The following is a 16,205-nucleotide window of genomic DNA, read 5'->3' on the forward strand; positions in this document are numbered from 1 at the left end:
CTTAAATATCTTTTTTTCCCTTTCATCCTAGACTCCATTGTCCGAAGTACCTCTTTGAACTCAACATTTCCAAAATATAAAAATCTTTCACATCTTCCTATTGTCTCCACTTTCGGGTCAAAAAAATTGAATAACCTTCCCTTGTTTACTTATGAAACCTTTGTAAGTTGTAGAAGTCCCTTAAACTCCCTTTAAAATTTAGCAGCTGAAAAGTCAAGTCCTTACCTATCACCTGATATAAATCTTAAAACCCAACCTATTTACTTGTAATTCCAACTTCACCATAGCCTCTCATTACAAATCATGCACCTAGCACCTTTACCTTTCACCTCTCAGTTCCCACAGACAAGTTGCCTTTACTAAACTTCCCCCCAATTTAACTAATCATGGATACACACACACACACACATCCTTCTTTTCAGAATACCACCATATTCCCAAAAATATAAAAATAATTACAGCCATCTTCACAAAATCCAAATACATCACATCACTGGTTCTCCTTTAGCTATACTACAACTAACATCTTCAAAAACTCCAACAGGTTTGTCAAACATGATTTCCCTTTCATCAATCTATGTAGGCTCTGCCCAATCATATCATTATTTTCTAAATGTCCATTTATCACATCCTTTATAACAGATTCTAACATGTTTCATACTACTGACGTCAAACTAGTCTGTAGTTCTCCGTTTTCTCTCTCCCTCCCTCTCCCCTCCCTGGGCATGAGTTGAAAAATTAAATGGATTGGGAGAACATTAAGATCTCAATAACTCAGTTTGGTTAAGCTCCCTTCTGGAGGATGCAGGAGCAGTAGGTTCCTTAAAATTAAAAAGCATCTTGAAGTAACCCTATCATTCAAATATATCTATACATTATACTGTGGACAAATGGCAAGGTAAGAGTTCAAAGCAAGATGAATAGAAATACAAAGCCTTCAAATGAATGAAAGGTTATTGTTTACTGTATAGCTGTGTCAAAGTCCCTCGCTCCCCTCATTCTCCAATAAAGAGGAGAAACAGGCAGCTTCTTTCCAGACATCTATCTAACTGAAGTGCTTAAGTACTTACATGGAAATGTAGAAAAAAAATGCAGATCAAACCCATCACTGCTATGTGATACAGTGCATAAGTACAGCCACTGAGTCATGTGTTCTTTGCTACTTTATGGAATTATATATTTTACTACTATTATACTCAGCTCACAGAATATAAGGTTTTGTTTAATAGCTCTATTAAATACATTTATTTGTGTTCTTTTCAGTGACACCTGACAGCCAGATTAATGTAGAGAGACCACGGCCTTGTAAGTTGGATGATTAAATGTTATTTTAGCTTTACAATCAATATTTTTATGTACTTTGATTGTTTATGGTTGTCTCAATTGTTGTCAAAAAAAACCCTTTGTTAAGATTTTTTTTTAATAAGTCCTGCTAATGTGAATTGCACTCTGGTGACTGGATTTATTTGGCTAAAGCTTTTTCAAAAACAATTTCTCCGCCAGGGGAAGTAAGTTTGCAATTAAAAAACATTTTTTGATCTAGTTTTATTTAAGCTATCTAAGTGCCATCCCTAGAAGCCAGGAATTCAATTATCTTATTATATGGAGAAGAGGTAACTGCTAAAAACCTAGCAACTTTTCAGGAATCTGTGTAATAAGATATTATCAATCTGTATTCCATTACAGAAGCCAGAAAATTACTTACAAAACATGAATTTCTAAGTTACAGACTTTTCTATCATATGAATACTGATGCGGTTAAAAAAAACAATGTGCAGAAAGCAGCATTTAAAAACTTGTTTATGTTATCTTTTAAAAATTATTTTTCATTAAGAAACTCAGTACATAGAGAATAAATCTCTGGGTTTCATTATTTTTTATTTTCTCTCTCACCCCCTCTTTGTATTTAGAAATTCAAATGTATGTGCTAAGGAAAACATGAGCTCACAAACCTTCCCTTTATTTTTCTAATTATAGTACAAGCCCAAATTCAAACCACAAACTTTTCATGCCTTTACCCTACTGCCAAAACTAGTTAATATTGCCAGCTGAGATAATGGAGGTGTTTTAATATGGATGAGCAGGTGGAATTGGGTGAGGGGGCTTAAATGGGCAAAAATTCTTAGCTTGTTGGGCAGCTGCTCAACCCACTGACTTCTAAATTTTATTGAAGCGGGTCAAGGAATGGGCATCCAACCCACTCCTAGGATACAGGTTGGCATTTTAAATATGTTAATGAAGCCATAAGCCTCAGATTTAATTTGCTTTACAAGTTTAACTGTGACCAGCTGGGTTTCCCAGGCCTTGGAAAACCCAGCAGTAAAGCAAGCACAGCATTAGGGAGAAAGTAAGTGGCTTATAACTGCATTCCTTGTGAGCCAGGAGGAGCAGAATATTTCCTCTAACCCCTCAAGCTCACTCAACAACAATACCCTACGTCGCATCACAGCCCCCCCACCCCATCCATCCCTCCCAAGATCACAGATTGGACATTCCACACCCTCTCATCTCCTCAGCCTTCTGTCAATCAGGCTGATTCCCAGACAGGAAGACGCACACTGTGGAGTTAAAACTCCAAAGCCGGCTTCTAGGTTTCCCACGTGCTACCAGATCTCTCTCCCACCCACCCATCCTCTCTTCCACCATCACTCCCTGCTGACCAATGCATACAAAAAAGCTTACTTTTTCCTCTTCCATGTAAATGGTCATGTATTTGGAGATCTTTGAAATATTCAGCACAATGCAAGAAAGCTAAATTAAGGCTAAAATCAAGAAGATTGTACCACAGTTGGCATATATGTGCTGTGTTAAACACCATACAAGTTACCATGATAGCATGATTCATAAACAAAGCTGACCCCCGCAAGTGACAGCGGCCGGAATTTTCCACCCCCATTGGCGTTGTACATGATGGCAGGCGTGGGTGGACAATATGGCAGGAAGGCCAAAAATCAGTTTGACACCTTCGTGAAACCAGTTTACGATCGTCCATTCCACCCGTCAACGGCGGGCCCTCTTTCCCACTTCCGGAGGTTGGGAACCTAATTTCAATGCATTTGCATCTCATCAACTTGCCTGCTTGCCAGAATTATTCCCCTACTTCAAATTTTCCACCCACATCCATGGGAAAACACACCAGCCTAGAACAAGTCTGGACAAGTGTGACGCTCAGAAGTTGGGACTTAACATTAGTGCCTTGCCCAACATCTATTTGTTAAATGATAATCGCGTTAGAAGAATATCTTATTTTCTACACTGTAAATCTGTGTCATACCATCCTTTTATATTTCAGATGTCATTTATGGCCTGGATACCCCAACAGTTGTGGGAATTGCATTTGCAGCATTTGTCATTGGTGCACTTCTGACAGGAGCTTTGTGGTACATTTACTCCCACACAGGTATGTATCTTGTCAAATGTTTAACTTACTTATCGCCCTGCAGCAGGCTCACTCTCTTGGGTGGGGATGGGATGAATGTTGAAGGTTGTCTGAAAATGCAAGTAATTTAATGCAGTGGAACTGTTGAAGTCAAATGGCTAATGAGGAATAGATAGGATGGACTCTATTATATAAGCAAGTACCTTAGGTTGCAGTATTAATGAGCATACAAATCACAGTTTTAATCCCTTTTTCTGAGTTTGTAAAACCACGCATTCATAGTTTGAATGAATTCCATTCATGAAGTAGAGGCCAGACCTGCCAGCGTGTAAAATGTCATCGCGCTGTCTCATGATGTTTCGTTTGACGGGCACGCACCGGAGTCAGCTGCACGCCCGCTGATATTTAAAAGGCTTATTAAGGCCATTAAGGAAGTAATTAAGGCCTACTTTACGCTGCCCGTCCAACCTTACAGTTGGTGGGCAGGCGAAAAGGCCAAGCGGCCTCTACGATTTTTAGGAAACCTCATGCATGAGCAGGATGAGGTTTCCTAAAGCTTTAATGAATTAAAGAAAGCATTTTTCTGAAATGTAAAAACATGTCCCATCTCATGTGGGGACATGTTTAACTAAATTTTTAATCCATTTATTTATTTCAAAAGCGCTTCAATCTCCCTGAGGCAGCTCCAAGCCTCAGGGAGATTGAAGTGCTCTTTCGTAGCCCCGACTCTCCTTCCTCCGACTCCCATCCCCAGTACAGGTAGCGCTGAGCGCAACTACTCGCATCTTACGCTAGGCGGGCCTTAATTGGCCCACCACGTAAAATAGTGCCGTGGAGCCGTTCATGGGCAGCTCCACGACCAAGCCCACCCGACACAGGAAAAATTCAGGCCAGAAAGTATATTGTTAGCACTTCATGAGTATGTGAAATAAATAACTAAAGATTTCATTTAATATCAGTAAAATGCCATAATGCATTAATCAAACCATTTAAGTTTTAAAATTGTTGAATGTTGTTTGAAAATGCAAGTAATTTAATGCAGTGAAACTTTTGAAATTGAATGGTTAATGAGGAATAGATAGTTTGGACTCTATTATATAAGAATCATTGAGAGATGATAAACGTTCTTACATGGAAAGGTGCTGAAGGAAATAGAAGGGGTGGTGGGTTGATTGAGGAGTTGAACAGGGTATCACAGAGGAAACAGTCCCTCCTGAATGCTGAAAAGGAAGGGGAAAATATGTTTTGTAGTGGCATCATACTGGAGGTGGTGGAAATGGCAGAGTATGATGAGTTGAATACAGGGGTTGGTGAGATAGAAGGTGAGGATAAGGGTGATTTAGGGAGGGAGGGAAAGAGGTGAGAACAGAAGTGCGTGAAGTAGAACATGCACAATTGCCAACCTTGTAAACCATGGTGGGGGGGAGAATTGTTGGTTGAAAGAAAAGGAAGACCTTAGAAATGCTAGAGAAATGGATGCTCATTTTTCACTCATACATGATGCTACAAATCTGATTCCACAGACAAAATAACTTCCATTCATAAGTTTTTCTTAAGTGAAGTCAACCTTTAAAAAGTGGAGAAGTAATTTTTCATTCAAAAGAACTCTCAAAAATATCAGGAGTGGGAGAAGAATAAAAACTTGATGTAAACAGACACAGCAACATAAATTCAGCTCCTGATATCTGGCAATGGACTAGAATTGATGGTGGTTATGGAGAAGTCCCATGGTATTAATATTCCCACGTGGTTGAGCTGTGGTAATAGATCACAGAAGCAGGGATCTAAATGGTGGAAATATTAACATTTGGTCTGTGGGAGCAGAACAATGTAAATCCAATATACCTTTTCTGCTTTACTTCAAGTTCCATTGACAGAGTCCCCTGGTGTAATGTACTCCCTTTTGGGCAGTGTAAGTTCCACAGGAAATGACAAGATCTGTATCGTAAAAATGTTTCCAGTTGTAAGAAAGATCTTTCATAGTATCTAAATGCAACATTGACTTACTTCTTGCTGAGTAATAATTTAAGTGTTAGAGGAGGAGAATGCGAGAGGACCACCCTGGGACAGGCAGTCAACAGCAACTGGAGGAGAGTGTGAGAGAAGGACCCTGGGACAGGCAGTTAGAAGCACCTAGAGGATCCAGTCTATCTAGAGAATCTAGCATCTAGCCTTTACTCAAATAGGAATAAGGGTACAATAAAAGCAAGGGTCCATATTCTATTTAGTAAGATATGTCTGGGGAGCTCAGTCCCATGATTTGCACATCCTGCACTATGTGGGAAACCCTAGGTGCCCCTGGCAGTCTGGATGACCATGTGTGCAGGAGGTGCCTCCAACCGGAGCAACTGGAGCTCTGGGTTTTGGAGCTTGAGCAGCAGCTGGGGGGCGCTATGGTGCATTCACGAGGCTGAGAGGTTCGTCGATAGCTCATTTCAGGACATGGTCACCCCGCAGCTTAAGGAAGTGCAAGCAGAGAGGGAATGGGTGACCGCCAAACAGAAGAAGGGGACCAGGCAGGTAGTGAGAGAATCCCCTGAGTTCACCTCGCTCCCAAACCATTTTTCAGCCTTGGAAAACAGTGAGAGTGACGGTTCCTCTGTAGAAGTCAACCAGAGCCAAGGCCATGGCATTGTCGGTGGTCCAGCTGCTCATGGGGGGAGAAAGAAGTGTGGAAGGGAAATAGTGGTAGGGGATTCTTAAGTGAGGGGAGTAGACAGGCGCTTCTGCAACCATAAACGTGACTCCAGGATGGTATGTTGCCTCCTGGGTGCCAGGGTCAAGGATGTCAGGGAATGGCTGCAGGGCATTCTGAAGGGGGAGGGCAAACAGCCGGAGGTTGTGGTCTATGTTGGGACCAATGACATAGGAAGAAAGAGAAATGAGGTCCTGCAAGCAGACTTTAGGGAATTAGATAGGAGATTGAAAAGCAGGACTTCAAAAGTAGTAATCTCCGGATTACTCCTGGTGCCTCGCAGTAGTGAGTATAGGAACAGAAGGGTAGAGCAGATGAATGCGTGGCTGGAGAGATGGTATAGGAGGGAGGGCTTTAGATTCCTGGCGCATTGGGACCATTTCTGGGGGAGTTGGGACCTGTACAAATTGGGTGGGTTACATCTGAACAGGAACGGGACCAACATCATCGCGGGGAGGTTTGCTAAAGCTGTTAGGATGGATTTAAACTAAATTTGCAGAGGGACAGGATCCTGAAGAGTGGTTCAGAGAGGAGAGAAGCTGAGATAGAATTAGAAGTTAAAATGCTAGTAAGTGAATCTGGAAGGCAGAGGAAACATAGGCTAGATAAGAAGGAAGAGAAATTAGCAAAGCTAAATGGAATATATTTTAATGCAAGGAGCTTGAGAAATAAGACAGGGGAGCTGAGGACACAGATAGGCATGTGAAAGTACGATATCATAGCTATGATCAAGACTTGGCCACAAGAAAGGCAGCATAGCATTCCTGGTTATAGGGTATTCAGATGAGATAGAGAGGGGGATAGGAGAGGAGGGGGTGTCGCAATATTGATCAAGGAATCAATTATAGCAGTGAGGAGGGATGATATCCTGGAAGGATCATCAAATGAGGCCATATGGGTCGAAGTAAAAAACACACAAGGGGCAAACACGCTGTTGGGTGTGTACAATAGGCCCCCAAATAGTCAGGGAGAGATAGAGGATCAAGTATGTAGCCAAATTTCAGAAATGTGTAAGAATAATGTGGCAGTAATACTAGGGGATTTTAGTGTGCAAGGGAGGGAGCAAAATTCTTAAGTTGCATCCAGGAGAACTTTCTTAGCTAGTACGTGGAAAGCCCAACAAGGGAGGGGACAGTTCTGGATCTAATATTCGGAAATGAGGCGTATCAGTGGGGAGTATTTTGGAGATAGTGACCATAATTCAGTTAGATTTAAGATAGTTATGGAAAAGGATGTTAGGCCGGGAATATAAGTTCTAAATTGAGGAAAGGCAAATTTTACTAAGATGAGACACAATTTGGCCCATGTAGACTGGAAGCAGCTACTTGCAGATACAACTGTGTCAGAGCAGTGGAAGGGATTCAAGGAGGAAATCACAAGAGTACGGGGCAAATATGTTCCCATAAAGACAAAGCGGGGGACCATGTCCAGAGAACCCTGGATGTCAAAGGACATAAAGGTTAGGATTAAGAAAAAAAGAGAAGCTTATGGCAGATACCAAGGGCTCAATACAGCAGAGTCCCTAGAGGAGTATAAAAATTGCACTGGGGACCTTATAAACAAAATTAGGAAAGCTAAGAGAGAAAGAATTGGTGGGTGGAGTAGAGGAAAACCCAAAGGGGTTTTTTTCAAATATATAAAGAACAAGAGAATAACTAGGGAAAGAGTAGGTCCAACTAGGGACCATGGAGGTAATCTGTGTGTGGATCCGGAAGGCGTGGGCACAGTCCTCAGTGACTGCTTTGCATCGGTCTTCACAATGGAAAAGGGCAATGCAGGTATAGACATCAGGGTGGATGACTATGAAATATTAGAGGAGATTAACAGAGAGAGATTGGAGGTACTAGCTGGTTTAGCGGCCTTAAAAGTGGATAAATCTGCAGACCCAGATGAGATGTATCCCAGGCTGTTGAGGGAGGCATGGGAAGAGATATCAGGGGCCCTGGCAGTAATTTTCAAATCCTCTCTGGCCACAGGTGAGGTGCCAGAGGACTGGAGGGCTGCTAACATTGTCCCATTATTAAAAAAGGGAGGAAGGGATAGACCAAGAAATTACAGGCCAGTCGGTCTAACCTCGGTGGTGGGTAAGTTACTAGAAAGAATTCTGAGGGATAGAATATATCTGTACTTGGAGAGACACAGATTAATCAGGGATAATCAGCATGGAATTGTTAAGGGAAGGTCATATTTGACAAATTTGATCAAATTTTTTGAAGAGATAACCAGGAGTGTTGTTGAGGATAACGCATTTGATGTGGTCTACATGGACATTAGCAAGGCTTTTGATGAGGTCCCTCATGGAAGACTGGTCAAGAAAGTAAGTGCCCATGGAATCCAAGGCAAAGTGGCACGTTCGATCCAAAATTGGCTGAGAGGCAGGTAGCAGAGGGTGATGTTAGAGGGATGTTTCTGTGACTGGAAGTCTGTGTCCAGTGGGTTCTGCAGGGTTCGGTGCTGGGGACCTTGCTGTTTGTGATAAATGATTTGGACTTGAATGTAGGGTGTATGATCAAGAAGTTCGCAGATATCATGAAAATTGGCAGGGTGGTAAATAGTGAGGATTGGCGTAAACTGCAAGAGGATATCAATAGACTGGTCAGGTGGGCAGAGCTGTGGCAAATGGAATTCAACCTGGAAAAGTGTGAGATAATATACTTGGGAGGGCTAACAAGGCAAGAGATTACACTATGAAGGCTAGGAACCTGGAAAGTACTGAAGATCAGAGGGACCTTGGTGTGCATATCCACAGATCCCTGAGGGTAGCAGGGCAAGTAGATAAGGTGGTTAAGAAGACATATGGGATACTTGCCTTTATTAGCTGAGGCACAGTATACAAGAGCAGGGAGGTTATGCTGGAACTGTATAAAATGCTGGTTAGGCCACAACTGGAGTGCTGCATGCAGTTCTGGTCACCACATTATAGGAAGGATATTATTGCACTGGAGAGGGTGCAGAGGAGATTTACCAGGATGCTGCCTGTGCTGGAGGGTCTGAGCTATGACAAAAGATTGGATAGGCTGGGGTTGTTTTCCTTGGAGTAATGAAGGTTGAGAGGGGACCTGAGAGAGGTGTATAAGACTATGAGGGGCATAGATAGGGTGGATAAGAAAGCACTTTTTCCATTAGTAGAGTAATAACCAGGGGGCATAGATTTAAGGTAAAAGGTAGAAGGCTAAGAGGGGAGCTGAGGAGAATTTTTTTCACCCAGAGGGTGGTGAGAGTCTGGAACTCACTGCCCTAAAAGGTGGTTGAGTCAGAAAGTCTTGTAACATTTAAGAAGTATTTAGATATTTACTTGTGTTGTCATAGCTTCCAGGGCTATGGGCCAAGCACTGGAAAATGGGATTAGTGTTGTCAGATCTTTGTTGATCGGTACGGACACGATGGGCCGAATGGCTTCCTTCTGTGCTGTAAACATCTGAGTCTATAAAAGCAATTTTAAAGTCATACGGACTCACAACGTTCGCTCTGTGTCTCTCTCCACAGATGCCGCCAGACCTGCTGAGTTTTTCCAACATTTTCTGTTTTTATTTCAGATTTCCAGCATCTGCAGCATTTTGCTTTTATTCCATTGTTCTAGGTAGTTGGGTAGATGCAATTAAATATTAAAACACTATCTGCAAGATTAATTAAAATGAAATGGTTGAGTAAGAATGGTTGTATCTCTGTACTGTAGATTCTGTTGCTTTGCTATTACTTCCCAGTGCTTGAAGTTAGGCTGGTTATTTTGGTATTGATGGATTTATATTAATTTTCTGAGGAAAGGTTGAGTATTTGTTTGTCTACATGGGAATTTGTTTTGCTCTATTTTTTAAATATCCAAAGCCCTATACATAACACTCTTAAAGTGCTCAATTGGCTCTTGTGTACTAATTGTAGGTGCAGCTGGTGATCAATCAATTAATTCAACAGTGTTTCTTTGTACAAGATAGATGTACAAGTCCATATTTATCAAGGATGACTGGAAACACTGAATTGTTCATTAATTTGTATATAGGGAAATGATCGAGCAGCTGGCAGGTCACATTGTTGACCTACTGTTTCAGGTTGAAGAGCAAGTCCATAATCTGCTTCAAGTATACAACAAAATTAAGTTACTTGTTCAAAAGTTCATAAGAACTATACCATCTCTCTTGACACTAATTTTACAAAACAGCTGTGTGACTGTAGGTCAGAAATATTTCTTAAGTTACAGGGAACAGTCAGGCATGTATAAACCTGCACCAGAGGAAAAATATTTGTTTCCCTTCAGAGAGAATGACGAAAGCTAGTTATCACTTTCTCTTACTTATAAAGCTTAAAGTACTGGAGGGAGAAAATAGCAAAATATTCCACTGTAATGCAATTGTACTGAACATAGCCCATTGCCTTTAAAACATCCATTGAAATTCAGCAAAAGATACAACAGCTGTCTGAATTACTACTATTCAGCCCTGGAGGTGGAAACTCAGTTCAGCGTCATCTAGTACAACTCATTGAGTGCACATTGTTCCATTTGATTCGTGTTTCCCTCCATCTCTCTGTGCATGTTATGAATTATGACCAAAGATCCAAATGTGTTCATCTCAAAAAAGTGAGCATATTCCCCCTAAATCTTTAGGATTAGAATTCAGCTTTCTGCATTACTTGGAACCTCATTTGTTAAATGCTTCTGATTCGTTGTATTAACGTAAGGTAATAAATATCTGTTAGACATCTATTATCTGCATCTAGCTTCAGGTTTTGGATGTTAATTTACCCCTACAAAAACATTTTTCTTTCAGTAATAATTGTTAGCACTTATTCGCTTGGAGAGGAAAATGAAATATTGAATAAATCCTTGAAGAATTGTGGACTATCAAATTTTCAACGTGTCCTAATTAAAATAATCTGACAAAGCAAACTCAAATCATACTCAAGCAGATGGAAAAATAGCAGTCAGATTTCCTGGACAGGGAATTGTAATATATATATGCATGTACCCCAATCAGATACTAACAAAACAAAAGCAGTTTACTGCTCAGAGCTGGATTTGTTTCATTTAAAAGTGTGCAAATTATTTGTACACCCCACCATGTTCACTCTGCTAACCAAGCTTTTTCCACAGTATATCTTGATTTTTAACAGATTAGCTGTTGATGTTCTTGGAGACAGTTCTAGTAGTACTCAGCTATTTTCATATATTTCAATGCAGACTATGAATTTATCCCTTACTGAATGGTGAACTGATTCTTACATTTAGCGAATCCAGTTAAGTCCTGAAAGCCATTTTCCTCCCTAAATAAAGTATTTACCATTACATGGCTCGGGAAATAGTTAAATGTAGAATGAAGTTACCAATCTGGGATAACAGCAGGGGTTGGTTCAAGGCCTGTTCTGATTTTCGCATGAATCTGTGATGAATTATTTTTACTTGGCAGTGAGTTTCAGAGCAGAGGGGCCTTGAAAAGGGATTCTGATTAAACAAAAGCACCTCCACTAGTGGAGGGGAGAAAAGAGCTTCATGGCTTTCAAAAGCTATGTCCATTTATACTTGTCGGTATATAGTTGACTGGTCCTGCAGAGGAAGGAATTATATACAGGAGATGTTATGGACATAAAGCCTTAAACTTTATATCTCACATACTAACCATTGATGAATTATTATTGCTGTACATAACAAGATGATCCTTTTCAAGAGAAGATATTTTACTTCTGTTCACTTAATTGTCCCACAAATGCATGACTAAATTTATGTAAGGTCTTTGCATCTGGTCAATAAATTGACAACTGTCTACCTTCTGCAGGTGAAGCAGCTGGAAGGCAGCAAGTCCCCACATCTCCTCCAGCATCAGAAAACAGCAGCACTGCTCACAGCATTGGCAGTACTCAAAGCACTCCCTGTTCAAGCAGCAGTACGGCCTAACCCTAAGGGAAATAGTTGTGGGGAAATGGAGTATCGAGGCAAAGTTCAAAGTGGCTAATTGTTGATGTTAGTATCCTGAGGATAAAAGGAAGACCTTCCTTTGAAAGCAGAGATCTGTTTTTGAGGCAAGAAATCATCTAAGTTGCTTTATACTTTAGGCAAACTGACTTAACTCGAGTACATAACACTATATGTGACAAAACTACTAATTACCCTGAGTTGGGAACTTGCTAACCGTTTATGGGTTCCTTATGTGAAATTTGTACCAGATATTTTTTTCCAGTGCTGCCTTATTTCTAGAATGCAGCTATTTATTTTTTTCTGGGCTTTATGTAAACACCAGCAACTTGCTGAGTGTAGAAAGGGCAACACCATGTACTGATTAACAGAAGACAAAAATCTTCGATAACAGAAACACACCACACAGAGAGCAAAATCTGTATGATTTAAACAGATTCCAGAGAAACATTGGTGTTTTCACATAGGTATATTTACAGTGAGCCCCCTTTTATAATATTCTGACCACCATGACACATAATTTCCAGGAATATTAACAACTTTGTTAAGGTAATCATGCTTTTAAGGAAATTGATCTAAAATTAAAAATGTAGACCAAATCAAAACTTTCTGCTGTTTTTCTCAAATGAGTTAGACAGGTGTTTTTCAAAGATATCAATTAATTATTTTTCAAGTATCTGGCAGCAACTAATATTTTAAGACACAAATGGGACATTTTAAGCACACTGTGAATTCCTTTCCTGGCTTTTTTTGTATGTATTTTTAAAAGCAGGTGTTCATCAGTGAGAGAGTCTCTGACTTGTCCCGTATCATGAATGTCCAATTTTGTGCAGCTCAGCAAACTGTGTTCTTCACGGTACTGATTATTGCATACTGTACAGTTGAATGTATTTTACATCATGAATTAATAATGTATTCCTTGTATATAAACATTTATAGACACTCTCTAGAGCAGAGTACAGAGTATTTTAGTAACATATAAGCTATATTTTTTATTGTATTCTGAATTTCTGTATGTGTTCTAAGGGCAGAATCAGTGATCCAATGCTGCCAGTGGGGAACCAAGTTCAAAGTGAGCGCAGGTGGGATAATCTGTGCTAACTATGATGTTGCCCAATCTCTGACCCGCACTCCCTTGTTTTCCCACTGGGATTGCAGGATTATTGAATTTACCCTTTAATGTCAAAATTACATAAATTAAATTCATTTATACAGATGTGTATTAATTTTGCTAACTGTGAATTTTCCATTGAATTTTGTAATGTACTTTTGCTACTTTGCTACCAGCTTTTTACTCATTCCCCTCAGAAATTCTATTCGGGTAATAGAAGTCGATTTGTTTAATCAGAGTCAATCCTATTGAAAGTAATTGGGAAGGCCCATTTTTGCATTTTGGTAAGATACTAAGGGCATATTTTAACTTTATTTTTCTGACGCCATTGACAACCGATGAGACTGCACCAAATACGCGCACTTTTCCAAGGCTGGCAACTGAAGGACTTTAGGAGTAGATGTGACTTCAAGGATGATTTTAAAAATTAACAGCAGAATAGTATGATTGAACTTAGTAAAATCCATTGTGCACCATGCATTGTGTACATCATTTGTGGATGTAATGGCACTGAAAAATCAAGAGACAAAGTGACCAATGCACTTCACTAAAGCAGGGACACAGGTTCCTATTAAACAACTAATTTCTATTCCCTTATTCAGTACATTGCTGAGAGAAATGTCTATGAATGAGCAATTTAGCACTTTAATTCTCTTAACTTTCCAAACACCAAGGCAATTTCACAATTTATTAATTTTCTAAAAAGTCTGTATTAAACCCATGCTAGCCAGTTGAATAAAGGGTGTAAAGTATAAGGTAGCATCATTCATATATTACTTATTCTTTTCTCCAAATCACTTATTAAAGTTGCCTCTGGCATGTCCTACTGACTACTTTTTAAAATTACAGATTTTTTTGATAGCTTGGTGTTAGGCGGTGATTACAGTTAACATTTTTACAGGCAGCTGTCACTGTAATATTTTGCTTTCTCATCTTTTTCCAAATTGATTGGAAAAATCCCCTGCAGGGATATTTTTCTCTTTTCATGATATAAATTGAAAATATTTAAGAGTTAGACTGACTGCCACAAAAGGGGTGACATTATGCCTTCCACATTATGCTTTCAAAGTTCATGTTAATCTACTTTTAAGTTGCATGTAAAATCTTTTGTGTAATAGAATTATATGCATATATATAAATACATTTTGCCCTAACAGCATAATGATGCATAAAGAAAATCACTGAATGTAATGCCCTACAACAACTTTTTTATCTTTGCTTTCTCAATCTACCATTGGCTCAAGGATTCTTGTGATTCTAACTTGTGTAAGAAATTTTTCTGAAACAATCAGTAGCAATTGGATTACCTTAAACATTATGGTAGGTTCACTCTGAATGATTTAGTGTGAATATTGGCAGCTCTGTACTTCTAAATTTCAGAAGGTATATACCTTCTGCAACTTTGGATGTTTGTATAATATATTACTGTTGGAGTAACAATTCATTTTTAAGATTGTAAATTTTCTGTTCTTAATACTGTACTTTGTTCGCCTTTATCTTTAAAATATATCTACCTCACTGTTGTACTAAAGGAACAAAGCTTGTACTGCTGGTTGTACCAATTGACTTTTGTAAGTAATTGCAGGTGGTGTCTGTGCATTCTTAATAGGACTGTGTTCTGTTCATGTCTATTTTTCATATGCTGTTGTAAAGGGATTTGTAAATTTTTAAAAAATGTATGATCATTTGTCATACGATATAATTGTGTAAAATAAAGGTGTATATCAATTAATAGATTACGCAATTTTTATTATTAAGTAAACAAGATACTAGATACAAGAAAGTTAAAAACCTGGCACTCTTGGCATGATGGTTGCAACTTCACCCAATACATTTGCCAAGAATTAATCCTCCAAGATCGTTAAATATACACAGATGGGAAAGGCTATATGACCCATCTTAGGTCTTCCACCCAGAAAAACTCTACAGTTCCCCATTACATTATCCAATTGTGGCTTAGATGATTCCAAGAATGTTGCTTCCACTGTCCCACCTGTGAATCCATCCCAACTAATGATACTTTCTGTGGAGAGTTTCTTGATCTTCAGTTTGAGTAGTAGATTACATGTAGTATAATGCAAAATACTAGAATAATAGAAAACAATCAGAAAAAAATCAGAACAGCTTTGATTGATCTTCGTTATCCTGTATTTTGGGGCCGTACCAATTCATGTTATAGCAGGGAGTTTCTTTATGGCAAGGCGCTTGTTTCTACCCATAATTTCTTATATAATAAATTATTAAATTGGCAGTACCATTGTGAAAAGGTTGAGTAGAGCCCAGGGGCTTCTCCACAGGGAGGAAATAAAACTGGAAAAGAGAGTCCCTGTGAGTTGCTCTCAAGCACCTTCCAGCAGATGGTCACAGAGTGTTGGCAGAGAGCTGGAAGCAAGTTTCCTTCCTGCCCCCTCAGTGTGGAATGCAACACATTGTAAAGAGCCCACAAAAGGAGAACGGGGAATTAAATAGCAGAGCATTTTAGAAATGTTATGTATAGCTTCTTTGTTAATGAGGAATCATAAAAAGTCTAGAAGTGAAGGACTACCATATATAATGTGGAATGCAATAGTGTATAATAAAAAAGTTAAGCCAACAAATAAAATATGAGCCACTTACCTTCCTCAAAAATAATGTATTTGTGTAAATAAGTGCAGATCTAAATATTTGTCACCTAAATATTTTTAATAAATTTTCAGCACTTTGTAAGACATCTGTGATAAGACACTTTGGGGCCAAAATTTAATTTGTGTCATTCCACTTCAAAACAGTGCTATGCAGACAGGCAGCACTGTGGATCCTGCATAATCCACATGGGTCTTTCAATGATATAAATGAGGTGCTGCTACTCTGATGGAATCGATGTAGTCTATGAAGCACCGATTTGAAGGAGCGCTATCGTAACAAATTTTAATCCCAATGCAAATGTATGGGGGTGAAATTGGTCTACATCATCAAAGTGATGTAGCCTTGTAGCCAATCAGCAGCCGATTTTTCACTGCGCAGTTTTTATTTTCCATTGTCTTGGAAAATATTGACAAGTTTTTTTCATTTCAAACCGAGTAAATGTAAGAATAGAAAATAAATCTCCAAAAAGAATTTGAACTATCTTTCTGTCAAC

At 39.3% G+C, this 16,205-nt stretch overlaps 1 protein-coding gene across 3 annotated transcripts in view; it reads left to right on the forward strand.

Moving 5' to 3' along the window:
• Positions 1-14,819, forward strand: part of tgfbr3 (transforming growth factor, beta receptor III) — a 223,875-nt gene extending 209,056 nt beyond the window's left edge. For all 3 annotated transcript variants that reach the window (XM_041208043.1, XM_041208042.1, XM_041208044.1), the window contains exons 15-17: positions 1,264-1,305; positions 3,293-3,400; positions 11,840-14,819. In XM_041208043.1, the coding sequence (XP_041063977.1) occupies positions 1,264-1,305; positions 3,293-3,400; positions 11,840-11,958 (269 nt within the window). In that variant the 3' untranslated portion in view covers positions 11,959-14,819. The remainder of the gene's footprint in view (positions 1-1,263; positions 1,306-3,292; positions 3,401-11,839) is intronic.
• The last annotated feature ends 1,386 nt before the right edge of the window (positions 14,820-16,205 follow it).

The sequence above is a fragment of the Carcharodon carcharias genome, chromosome 16 (genome assembly GCF_017639515.1).
Source record: "Carcharodon carcharias isolate sCarCar2 chromosome 16, sCarCar2.pri, whole genome shotgun sequence".
Lineage (NCBI taxonomy): Eukaryota > Metazoa > Chordata > Chondrichthyes > Lamniformes > Lamnidae > Carcharodon > Carcharodon carcharias.